The sequence below is a fragment of the Chrysemys picta genome, chromosome 5, assembly GCF_011386835.1.
Source record: "Chrysemys picta bellii isolate R12L10 chromosome 5, ASM1138683v2, whole genome shotgun sequence".
NCBI lineage: Eukaryota > Metazoa > Chordata > Testudines > Emydidae > Chrysemys > Chrysemys picta.
Genome location: NC_088795.1, coordinates 113,498,834 through 113,512,668, shown reverse-complemented (window position 1 = coordinate 113,512,668; position 13,835 = coordinate 113,498,834). Strand labels below are relative to the sequence as shown.

Here is a 13,835-nt window from a genome sequence, read left to right as displayed (position 1 = left end):
TTCAGCCAATCATTAAGACAAGCACTTTTGTAGCTGGCAATGCAAGATATACGTGCCAGATATGCTAAACATTCATATGCCCCTTCATTCTTCAGCCACCATTCCAGAGGACATGCTTCCATGCTGATGATGCTTGTTAAAAAAAAAAACAATAATGAATTAAATTTGTGACTGAATTCCTGGGGGCAGAATTTACCCAGCACATGTTCTTTGTTTTAAGAACACTTTCACTGCAGATTTGACAAAACGCAAAGAAGGTACCAATATGAGATTTCTAACTTGACCCAACATTTAAGAATCTGAAGTGCCTTCCAAAAATCTGAGAGGGACAGGGTGTGGAGTATGCTTTCAGAAGTCTTAAAAAGGCCTGCATAACATGCGGCCCGGGGGCCACATGCGGCCCGCGGGGGCTCACTGTGTGGCCTGTGGGGGGAGGTGAGTAGGCAAGTGGCGGGTGAGGGAGAGGGGCTGAGTAGGCAAGCGGGTGGGCAGTGGCGGGGAATGAGTAGGCGAGCCGGGTGGGTGGACGGCTGAGGAGGCGAGTGGGCAGGCAGTGGCAGGTGAGCCGGTGGCAGGGGAGGGGGGGCTGAGGAGACAAGCGGGCGGGCAGTGGCGGGGGGGGGCACGTGAGCCAGCGAGCCGGAGGGGTGGAGGGCTGAGGAGGCAAGTGGTGAGTCGGCGGCTGACCTGTTCTACTGATCTGGTCTGGCTCCCATCCCCTCTCCTAGAGCCAGCTCCAGGTACCAGCAAAAACAAGCAGGTGCTTGGGGCGGCACATTTCTAGGGGCAGCATTCTGGTGCTGGCCATCATAGGTGCCGACTCTGGGGCATGGGGAAGATTTTGTTACCACCCTTACACATCAAGCTGGGTCTGATGAAGAACTTTGTCAAGGCCATTGACAAAACGCAAGCAGCTTTCAAGTACCTCCGTGGAAAATTTCCAAGGTTAAAGTGAAGCTAAGAAAAAGGAAGGTGTCTTTGTTAGTCCTCAGATTCGTGAACTTCTTCAAGATGATGATTTGACCATGCACTGCATGGCAAGGAAAAGACAGCATGGAAAGCCTTCCAGTTAGTGGCAATAAATTTTCTCGGAAACAACAAGGCAGACAACTACAGGTTGTTGGTGGAAAACCTCCTCAAAGCATACAAAAGCCTTGGTTGCAACATGTCACTAAAGATACATTTTTTGTACTCTCATCTAGATTTTTTTCCACCGAACTGCGGAGCAGTGAGCGACGAGCACGGCGAGCAATTTCACCAGGACATTGCAACAATGGAGAAACGCTATCAGGGCAAATGGAGCCCATCAACGCTTGCAGACTATTGCTGGACAGTGACAAGAGATGCTACATTTAATGAATACAAGAGACAAGCCAAGAAGCGCCGAGTAGATACTGAATAGGACTAAACTATGTACATAATAGTTTTTTGCCTTTTGTTTCATAAAAAAAATTATTTATATAAGCCTTTTGCTGATTTTTAAAGTGTTACATAAACAGGACAGGTGAAATATCATGTAAAGCAACCATAAACACATGAAAAGACCTAAGTTTACAATTTATGATTAAAACTCTATCTACACAATATACATAGACATAAAATGTAAAAACTTAAATATCTTAGAAACAGTAGCCAGTTGTTTTAATTGTCATATTTGAATTCAGCACATCAAAATACATACTAAATAGCACATTTTATCTCTGAAGCAGACGACCTCTCAAAAATTGTAGACCAGTGTTATCTCCTGCAAATGTAAACAAACGGATTTGTCTTAGGTGATTGGCTGAAGAAGTAGGACTGAGTGGACTTGTAGACTTTAAAGTTTTACATTATTTTGTTTTTGAGTGCAGTTATTTTTTGTACATAATTCTACAATTTTTAAGTTCAACTTTCATGATGAGATTGCACTACAGTACTTGTATTAGGTGAATTGAAAAATACTATTTTATTTTTTTACAGTGCAAATATTTGTAATAAAAATAAGTGAGCAGTGTACACTTTGTATTCTATTTTGTAATTGAAATAAATATTTGAAAACATAGAAAACATCAAAAATATTTAAATGGTATTCTATTATTGTTTAACAGAGCAGACAGTCCTAGCCCCTACCCTGTCATTCTCCCACATCCCACTCGAATGCCCTGACCACCAAGTTATATTGGCCATTCGGAGGAGGGTCTCTCTCTGGTTTTCATGAAAAAACTGCAAAGGTCTCCATTTCTTCCTATTGTGGAACAGGAAAATTTTCAAAATCTCAGAAAGTTTTGTGGGATGGGAAACCTGTTTCTGTTCCAGCTCCAATTAAGATGCCCATCTACCCAAACTGTGAGATATGGATATTTATTATATGTACACATAAATTCCATGAAACTCTTATTGGAAATGTCATCAAATTTAGCTACAATTTATCTAAGGTGGTAATGGCACTGGATATATTTTTCATAAAAACAAATTTTATTCTTCATTGTAAATGGGTACCTAAAATTGATTTAGAAAATAAAAAGTAAGTTCATCTGTCTCACAAAAAAAAAAAAAAAAAAATCCTAAAATCATGGCAGCATGATCAATTGGATATCTGTGGGGACATAACCGCGGTTCCAGTCAATTTTTATCCTGGCAGAAGGTGATTTATATTCTAACATACCTGAGATCGTAGTTGTCCTAGCACCCTCTGTGGCTAAGACAATGGTTTACTTTAAAAATGAGTTTATTAGGAAGGCTTACTACACAGGATTACTGCGGACAGTGGTTTCAAGTTTCCTGTGAATTCTATCCCAGTTTCTGAAGTAGCAGGGAATGACCTACGGATGTCACCGACGATCTAAAGACCTTGTTCAAAGGGTCAGTCAGTCCATGAAATTCAACCCCTAGGCTTCCTTATATGTATGCAAGGTGTTTTGTTTGGCCCTGCAGCTTCTAATGCATCATCACCACAAACCCCTCCAAAAGAACTTGTGAGATTGAGAGGAACTTGGTACAGCCTTAGGACAAGTTCCAAGCATCTGGATACCAGGCAAAGAATATCAGGCTAGAAAGGCTTCCCAGAAAGGCCTCAAGTTAGTGGGCATGAGTCTAGGGACCAGATTTGTCTTCCTGATCGCACACAATATGATCCATAGCATGCTCCAGTGACCTATAAGCTACCAGCTGGTACAAAGTATCATGTCACCAATCTGGGCCCAGTTAAGTTCTTTACTGCAGGAATTCAACCCACCACAGTGCTTGAGTATGGCTCAAGGAAATGAACTAGTAGCACATCCAAATTGGGTTGTATTCCCTGTTGCTGGATATCTTGAAAATGTACACTATTCTAGAGTAACCATGCCATAGAGAGAAGGAAGGGAAAACATGTTTCTGTAATCACTTTAAACTAAAAAATATTTTATCATCAGTAGAATGTGGAAACTCAGCTGTCTGGAGGTAGTAAATGAAACCAGCCTTTTTCTTAACACAAAGCCAGAGCTTCGTTTCTGTGTGACAGATACAATCACATTTTTATAGCTGGATTGCTAGTGAAAACTGCTGCTAAGACTGCCTGAGTAATTCTATTTTAAAGCCTATTTTTAGTCAGTTTTTGGACCTCCCATGACATCAAAAAAATAACATACATAGAAAAAGACAAATAATATATATTTTACAATAAATATTTACATGCAATCATTGTGTATGCTAAAAATAAGCATTATTATAGGGTTAAAATGATTCTGGTATCTGAAGACCAGCAGGAATTCCTTTTTCATAACTAGTAAAAATCTTGTTTGTTTCTAAACATTTTGGCTTCAAATATTAGTTTTGCACAAAAGATTCAATACATTTCATGAACATTTTCTTACAAAAATTTTCTTAATATTTTTCAAAAAAGATTTTTACATGGTATTTTATTTGAAACCATGAAAATAGTTATTGTCAGATGTCAATATATCCAATTGTTAGTTTCAATTATTCTTCTATATTTATGGAAGAGTCTCTTAATGTTTCAACTAAATTATGAATACATGCACTTCCATTACTATGTGTAGACAAATTACCTTTTGATAATCACCCTGCACATTTCCAAACTTCTGCTGTGTTAGCTTTTGGATGAGATCTGAAAATAAGCAAGAACATTTCAGAGTTTTAGATAACATAAATTAGAAAACGTTAGTAAATTATATTGCAGGTTAGGTGGGATGAAACTGAGAACGGAAATCAAAGATGACAGACAAATATACCCAAGTTTCTATAACTATGGTAGAATACTACATTTTTAAACCCACCTGTACATTTTATGGGAATGTTGAATGATAACAAGGTTAATGAGGTCATACTGAGAAGCAGTCAAGTTATTTTTGTTGAGGTGATCTTATGTGCCGCAGACACCAGTGAAATGATAAATCAGATACTAGGTTACGTACTCCCTAGGCATATCGATTTGGGTGATTTTAATGCACCATATTTTTGTTGGAAAACCACCTACTCAGCAATTAAGTTTTTTAACATAACAATCCTCTGAAGTATATATACATACACCCCCCTCCCAATTGAATTGTATAACTGGTGCTCAAATATTCCAATGTGGATATTCAATGTAGCTTTTTGGGTGGGCGGGGGGAGGTAAGGGTGTGGCATGGGCGGGGAATCACTGTACTTGCAAACTTGCTGGAGGGAAGAAGGCACTCAGATCTCCAATACTGCCCCCAATTTTCCACATCTCAGGCAAACAGTGTCCCACCTGGAGCTAACAGACTCCGGAGTCAAAGGCCAAATGGGATTCTCAGACACACCTACTTAGTATTACTTACTTACTAACTATCTGTATTACCAGTGTCCATGTTGTGCTACTAATAACTCAGCCCAGTGTGTTAATTTTTAATTGGATTTGAAACATACCCAACATACAGCGACAGCCAAAAAAATGGAAGAGAAGTTCACCACAATATACTGTAATGGAATGTAAGGTGACAGTTTAATTTTAAATTAATATTCTGTAAAATCTGAGTTCACTTGTAAGCTCTTAAGGACAGGGACCCTTCTGTGTTACATGTTCATACAGGTCCTACCATGCTGACGCTTCTAGGCACTATTGCAATCCAAACAAAATTTTAGAGTTACATCAACAAATGTTGATTTTTTTCCAATTAAAAACAAAGTTAAGATAGCCCAGGATATTAACTTTGTCTGGGATATAAAACCTTTCAACCCTACACTATCAGTTTAAATCCAGACCAGATGGCAGTGGCTGATTGTAGTTAATTGATGGCCATTTAATAGCCCATGTGAAGTACAGGAGGGGGAGTCAATCCAATTCCAAGTGAACATGTGGCAGTGTATTGATTTTGGCACATTTGGAAGGCTAAGGTCTCTTGGAAACTCATTCTCACCCTCATCGTTTGTCCCTCCAGGTCAGAGATGTGGTATCACTGGCAGACAGATGAAAGAAAGAAAGCTTAGGTTGTATCATCTATTGCATTGTATTATCTATGCCTCTATTCTGTAGCTCAAGGAGGATTAAGAGTTCTGAGGATTGAAGTCCCCAGAACTCTTAATCCAGCACTTTTCAAAAACAAAAAATTCACTACAAATTTTTAGAGGTCATATGATGTGCTCAATGGAGTTAGCAGGAGTACTTGTGGCTCCCAATTCCCCTCCAGTTTTTACAGCAAAAATCCTGGGGGGCGGGAAGGGGGAGGACAAAACCTCAAACATTCACTGACTCCCCAAAATAAGAACATCTAAAGGCAGAGGAATACGTACCTGCCTGATTTATGGGGAAAAATAAAATGAATGTTACTCAGAAAACTGCTTTAAAGAAAAGAAAGTGGGTGAGGTAATATCTTCTATTGGACCAAATTCTGTTGGTGAAAGAGACAAGGTTATGGGCTAGGAACAGCTCTTCTTCAGTTGTTGAAGAGCTGTTCTTAGCTCATAACCTTGTCTCTTTCACCAACGGAAGTTGGTCCAACAGAAGATATTACATCACTCACCTCATCTCGCTAATATCCTGGGACCAACACAGCTACAACAACATTGCAAACATCAAAGGAAAGAAGCAAATATGCAATGAGCAAGGCAGCAGTGGCGGTTTCTAGCACACCAAGGTAGATGTACCAAGTGAGGAAACTGCAACTACCAAGATTGGGGGGGGAGAGAGGGGGAAGAAGGGGGAATTACTGCTAACTCATCTGTCATAGAAACTACAGATTAAAGTGGAAATGCAGGATAGCAAAGCTATTACAATAGCAAAAGCCATACAAGAACATGCAATAGATAACCAAGGAGTTTGTACTGCAAAGCATCATCATTTGGGGAAAGACTAAAAAATGTTCTTGAGGCATTTGGCTCTATTTTTCCAGCAGAGGTACATATAAAGGCTTCCTGGAAGGCAGAGAATCCTAATCAAGGCAAATATTTTGAAACATGGCTATTATACACTTTAAATGTTAGCAGACCTCTAATTGAAAGGACACAGAATTGCAGGGGCGATAAGCAATACACCAAAAGCTATAGTTGAGATTACAAACATATTGGGATCAACAAGGAGTCCTTACTGCATCAAAATCAATAACGGAGGCCAAGGACTCTGGGAAGAGAATTTATATTTCCCAAGATTTTTCAGCTGCAATACAGAAACACAAAAGCAGAATAGAACCCATTGATGCAACAACTCCACACCAGACAAATTCAATGAACTGACTTAGCCAAACACAATGCAGATTTTCTACAAAAGCCCTACACACCTTTCCCAAATCAATAGAAAAACTGAATTTCATCAAAAAACTTCCATATCTAAAATAAACAGGACCCACCTGGTGCACAGAAGTGTAATGTAAATTCCTGATTTCTTTGTAGACAAATGTCTTTTCTAATAACCAATGGTTTAAAAATTGGTGTAAATTGGTATAGCTCTACTGAACTAAATGAAGCTGTGCCAATTTACACTGAGTAGCTGGTCCTTTATTTGTCATTTATTTACAGGGCCCAGCCTTGGACCATCCACTTATACAAGGTACAATCAAGATCTCACACAAGATTAGAAAAGCTCTCTGAATACACTACAAAAGCTTCTTGAGAATAACCAATAAGGGGAAAATCAGCTTTTCACAAGGACTAACTGATTTTATATTCGGAACATGGGGAGTATGGGCCTAGAAAGGATATTGGACTCTGCAAGAATAGGCACAAATAGCAGGTTTCCCATACTTGCAACTAAAAAAAGTTTCACGCAAGCAATGGCTGTGCTACCTGCAGCTGAGAAACCACATTTAAAAAAAATATATATGTTGAAATTAAAAGGCCGCTGGTACTGCATCCTACTGAACAGTGAACCCTCTCCCACCCATTAAGGCTAATGCTCTTGCATTAGCAGCTAATAAAATACTAGAGGAACCTAACTTAAGGGAATTTCATAGTAGAGCTGGTCAAAAATTTCCCAATGGAACAGTCTTCCATTGGAAAAATGCTGAATCAACTCTCAAAATTTTGATTAAAAAAATTTTTGAAGCCCTTTTTTGATATTTATATTACACAACATTACCCAATATAAAAGTGAAAACAATCAAAACAGAAACACTTTGATAAGTCATTTTGATATTTCTGAAACAAAATGTTTCTGAATTCTAGTTTTGTGGGAAATTTAAAATTTTTGTTCCAATTGGGGATGATAGGAGATTTCGAAACACCGGAATTTCCTGTGGAATGGAAATTAAGTTTCTCAATCAGTGTAACTTTTTAGGCACCTTTGCCTTTTGGAATTAAGAATTAAACAGAAATCGGCCAAATGCCATATATTTAAAGAAACAAATAAGAAAACAGAGAAGAGTCAACTAACTTATTTCTTATTTTAATGAATTTGAAAAGGCTCTGAATCACAGAAGTTTTACTCAGACACTATTACCTCACTATTAGAGCTGTCAGTCAAGACTGATGGAACTAATTAGGAAATACTATGAAAAACTGATGGAGAGAGTAGTTTTTCAAACTGTGTGAATTACTGCATACACTTCGAAGCAGGCCCAACAGAAACAAACTATCTTTAACATCACGATTATCAAGATTAATATGTGTTATTTAGCAAGTAGTCATATATTATGTCCCTTCAATTAATTAGACAAAGTAGGCATTAAATACTGTATGAAGTTCAGATTTCACTCCAATAATGTGATTGCTATTCACCAAATAATGTGAACACTACTTTACTACTACTATTCTCTATTTTTAGAAAGCCCATCATCTCTGCATTCACTTTTAGTAGGGTTTCCAGATGTGCCAGAGACTACTAATCCTCTCTGACCAGGTGTCAGTCATTTATGCAAACAGTTATATTCTCTATGATTTAACTTAATATTTTAGAAGTTCTTTGGTATCGACTGTAGTAACATCAGTCATAATGAACTCATTTGATATTAAATGTGGAAGTCATTAAACATTAAATGTGCATTCAGGAGCAATAGCATCACTGTTGTAAGTTTTTGACAAAACAAGTCGTATTCCTACTAGGTGACAAATCTTCTTTCTACAGTTTACATTACTCTGTAGAAATCTATAAAATCGAAGGATTCGCCAACTTGAACGAACATATTTATCGAGTCCAATTCTTATTTCCAAAATAAAACTAACAGGAAGGCATTGTGAAAAGCACGATGACCTCTATTTACAAATTAACTGGATTAGTTTTTAAGTCTGTGACTGAGCAGATGTATGCATTGTTTCATATGACCAGTAATCCAAGGCTTTAACTTAGAACACATTTTATCACTGAGGTTAAAGAGCTTTACTTTATAAGGCTCACTTACAATACTAATTACGTTAATACTTTACTCAGTCTCTTTCCTGCTTTCCACGCACATGCAAGATGCCATCTGCTCTAACAGACTGAACTATTGACTTATTACACCACCATCTTACTGATACTAGCACCTTCTTGCAGAGGTGCATATAAACACTCCTTTCCACCTGGTGAGAGTGTTATGTAGATGTTTCTAGGTATGTCTGTTCAATGTTGTAATACTCAGGACCCTAAAGTTTGTTTCTTGGCACTATTCAATGGAAAGTGATGGCAAAAGACAATAGAGACTTAAGCTGTCTGGATATTAACCACCAATACAACAAACTGGAACACAATTCCCACTGCCAGGAAAGTTTTACAGGACTAGATGACAGAAAAAAAACCAAACAAACAAAAGTTGGGACAATACAATTGATAGGGGGTCTATTTAAATTGCAGAGAAATCACTTTTTTCACAGCTTGGTCACGGCATAAATAATTTCATGGATGTGAAATTTGCTATTTATGCTGTGACCAACAAAAATGTGCGATTTCTCCACAGTGTTTCTCAAACTAGGGGCCCATGGCCCAAAAGCGGGTCGCAAGCCTCTTAGGGGGTCATGGTATTGCCACGCTAACTTCTCTACGGCTGCTGGCGGCACTGCCTGAACCTGCCCAGATGCCCAGCTCAAATGGCAGTGCTGTCACCAGCAGCACAGAAGTAAGGGTGGCAATACTACAGCACAGACGTAAGGTGTGGCCAGCAGCTACCACTCTACCCTCTGCTTTCAGGGCTGGGCGGCCAGATACCAGATTTCAATACGTGACAATTTTCACAGCAGCAAATTTGGTAGATCCCTAACAATTGGGGGATATTATTCTTGTTCTTAGTGCCTCTAAAAAGAGCATTTAAAAAAAAAATGAACTACTTTGGGCCAAATTCAGTTCTAGTGTCACTCCAGTAAAGTCAATGAAGTTACGCCAGAAATACATTTGCCCCATTATGCGTAATACAGAATATTAGTCCCTGATTCTGAAAAGTAATTAAGCATATGCCTAATTTTAAGTGAGTAGCACCTATGACTTCAATGGGGCTATTTAAAATGTACCTTGCTGACGCTGGGACTCTAAGACAATGATGGAAAACTACATCGTGATAAAGTTGCTCACCACTTTAATAGTGTCAAAATACTCTCACTCTTAACACATGTCCTGGTATTTCATTGTATAACTCAAGTCAACAGGATTACTCATATGCTTAAAGTTAAGCATGTGCTTAAGTGCTTTTCTGGATTGGTGTCCATGCGAGTACATCCAGTGTCAAAATAAGTAATTTCACAACATTTAGAAAATTTACCTATTAGCCTGAAATGAATGTATTACTGCTACTTCAAACTCATTGTTTCTTTTAAAATACGACTTGTGAAGGTCTGTCCCAGGTTTTAATGCAAACTTTCAAGCTTAGTCAATGCACAGCAAGTTTCATACTTATTGGAGATATCAAAAAAATAGTTTGTGATTTCACAGAAAAGATAAGTGGAAGTTCAATTTGTCATCAATTAAAGTCTCTGTTTTGACTTCATGGGACTGATCCAAAGCCAACTGAAATCAGTCAGAATTATTCCACTGACTTCAATAGGAGTTGGATCTGATCCTTAGTGAAGAGGTCCCCTCAGTCTGGAATCTAGGCTACCACTCCTTGTTGCCACATCATTGCCAGATGGCTTTCAGCACCCAGCATAGCTCTTTATTCCAGCAGCCCCCTAAATCAGCTCTAGTTTTCTACTACCTCAGTCAGACAAGAGCTCCTAGTGGCAGGGGCAATGGCAGAAGGACCCAGCACACAGGCTGTTGCAGAGTGGGACAGGCCCCTCTGCGTAGGTCATTTCTGCCCTGCTTACGCCATGGAATCTTTACCCTCCTCAAGCAAGGAGAAAGTCCACAAGACTCAGCCCTCTCCCAGGGCAGACACCAGGCAGGCAGTCCATTTGATATAGGAAGCATCTGAGCTAAGGCAGGGATCCAGATGGGGACCAAGTGTTCCCTCTTTCCTCCCTGCTTATGTTCCTTGTAGCCTTCTGGCCTGTGTGCGAAGTGTCTACATTGCAGTAGGGGGTGAGTGGCCTAGCCTATTCCTCCCATGCTCCAAGCTCCAGTGGTTAGGGACTCCGGAGCATGTAAGAGAGCTTACTCCGCTTCTCACAGGGTCTCCTTTAGGCAGGTTACACCCATTTTCCCCAAGGATGAGGGAATTAGGGGTCTTTCCTCATAGTAGCCCTGTCCCTTTATATTTGGCAAGGTCTCTCTCCATGCAGTTGCTAGCTCCATCTTCAAGGTTAACTAGTTTCCATAGTGATCAGGTCATTCAGTTACCATTCTTTTGCCCCCCTCTGTCAAAGAAACTCCTTACTTAAGTGTAATCCGGGCATTACATTCTTCCTGCATAAAACCTGGAAGTTTTGTAAATCAGATTTATTATCTGTTCTGTTCAAAAGGTACAAAAAGGAGGGAAAGGACTCGCATGAAAGAATTACTTAATAGTAAAGATACATGCCTTGTGTGTCAAAGCACATACCCTTTGTGAGCTGGCCACATCTTGGACAGAAAAAGTAGAAACCTGGCAATCATAGGGTATTACAGAACTGATGTCTGCAGACATAACTTTTGGGTGCACGTTCTGAGATCCAAGACCACACCTCCTACTTCTCTCTCAGGAAGAATGTCCAGGGTTATCAGAGGGTATGACACAACCTGTGCTGTGTCTAATTTATTGGTCTTCTTGCAGGAAACGAAGATATTCGTCCTGCCTAGTAAATTGCCATTCTCTAGAGGAGCCCACCAGCACAGAAGTCACTTGACTACTCTGCATATAGCTGGTTTATCTAGTAATGTATTTCAGAGTTCTCAGTTTTGAATTAGTGACTGAGCATAAGGAAGCTTTGACTAGAGCAAAATGAGTCAGGACTGCTGGAATGGTAGCTATAATGGTAATAAAAAAATTAGCAATTAGCCAGTTGACACTTGCAAATAGTCTTTAAAATAATTCAGATAATTGTAAATAACTTCCCATATTCACATATCTAAAATACTGTTAAATAAACTCGTGCCTCTTATGCCACAACAATTAGAATGTTTCATAGAAACCCCACAAAAAACATGCTGCCCTAGGGGATCCTAGAAACCGCCACAAACATCACCAAGTGGATCCAATGCTCAGCAGACTTAATATTTGTATTAAGGATGGGAACTCACATTGCCAGATTCTAAACCCACTCAAACATTGTTAGCTCATCACAGAATGGAGCAGCTAAAATTTCAAGCATTTCTCCCTCTCTACTCACTCAAATCCCAAAATGCAGATGTGTCTTTTACAGTATATGCAACGCATAAAATGAACCACGGGGTACGTGTAAAGTAAGTGCTTACAAAAAATAGCAAGCTTTCAGAATGTATATTGCTATCTTTGTAGTTGAATAGTTAAGCCACTGAACTATCTATCAAACTTCAAAAAAAAAAAAAAAAAAAAAAAAAAGTTGTATAAGAATATCAGGAGCACAGTTGGGATGGCAGGAAAATGGGATTGGGATGCAGTGTGGAATAGGAGATGGGGAGAACAGCAAGTGTGAGCATGACAGGAAACTGTATGAATGCTATTAAGAGGGAGAACTTTATCAGAGAGCATGTGTACTATAGGCTTTTGCTTTCAAAAGGCAATGCAATTCATAGGAATGTTGAGGTGTGATACGGCAAGAGTAGCTGGGTGAATGGGAACATACAAATTTAATAGATCCCTCTTCTCACAAGCAAATCTCATTGCACTCCTGAAGAGACAAAATATAATTTATTAGTCAATAGACACACTCCTGTTCAATAAACGTTTAACTCGTACATGCACAGGAGCTCCTTATTTTCCAAAAACATAGACGGAAGCGTGGTAATTTTATAAACAGAACAGCCTCAAAGTCTGTTATTAGCAGAACTAAGCAATTTAAACCTCCATTCTCCCACAAAAGTTCCTCAGTCTTTACAGCTGCCAAGCCCTGGGCATGCTCCCCTAACACTCTCACATCATCTATCTACACAGTAATCCATACAGACAAAAATTTTAAAAAGCATAGTCAGAAAGCAAATCATTCAAAAAACAAAAGCCATTATGTTGATTGTCAAGAAAATGGGATACACAGAATAAAAGGTTTTTCCTTTGAAAATAACCTTTCAGGGATGTGGTGATTGTTCTTCACTACACAGAAAATTCTTACTTGTTGCAAATTTGCAAAATTCTTACTTGTTGCAAATTTGCAACAAAAACCAAAAAAAGTTGCCTTCAGAAAAATCTTTGCTCAAAAATCTGCATACATAATTCAAACAATGTCAAGTAGGATGCACTTGAAAGAGTATTCTATACAGAAATTACATTCTATCATTTTTACTAAGACATTTTAAAGCTTAAACTAAACCATATTGTTTACAGCACTATAATTATCCATCACCATATATTTTTTTTGTCTGTAGTGGCTATATGAAGCTCTCTCTTCTAGGCCACCATCTGGTAAAGATTTACAACAGATTAAGGGCAAGGGTTCAGCTCAGGGTGCTGTGTAGGATTGCATGTTTTAACCCCCTGCAGACGCTGAACAACTTGCTGGTACTTTATGGTTCGCATGTCCAAGGTGTACTGGAGTGACACCTTAAAACATTTAAAGAGATTATTTTAAACACACATGTATAACAAGGTTGTTTTACCTTTCAAAAAACGTTCCAGTATATTGTAAGTAAACTGAGAATAGGACAGAATTCTGCTTTCATACTCTAACTTGTGCCTATGGTAACATGAATGCAGACAATTGGAAGTGACACAGGAGAGCCCTACTGATATTGGTTTTTAATTACTTCAACAACTGGCTTTTTGGCAACCACAGTATGGTCTCAGAATTCCTCCTCTGTATTTGCCATTTCTCTGCAAAGGACAGTATACTCCGTATGAACCTGAACCACTAAATATGCCATGGTTTCAGAAGTACCATAGGTCACAGACTGACTGAGCTCAAATGTTTAACATTTTTAAATAAGATCTGAATTATGCTGTGCCTTC

At 38.9% G+C, this 13,835-nt stretch overlaps 1 protein-coding gene across 19 annotated transcripts in view; it reads right to left on the bottom strand.

Moving 5' to 3' along the window:
- Positions 1-13,835, bottom strand: part of PROM1 (prominin 1) — an 84,152-nt gene that overhangs the window by 47,763 nt on the left and 22,554 nt on the right. For all 19 annotated transcript variants that reach the window (XR_010601537.1, XR_010601538.1, XM_005296148.5 and 16 more), the window contains one exon: positions 4,029-4,087. Coding sequence is in view for 12 of the 19 variants with exons in the window: in XM_005296148.5 (XP_005296205.2) it covers positions 4,029-4,087 (59 nt within the window). In the remaining 7 variants the exon portion in view is untranslated. The remainder of the gene's footprint in view (positions 1-4,028; positions 4,088-13,835) is intronic.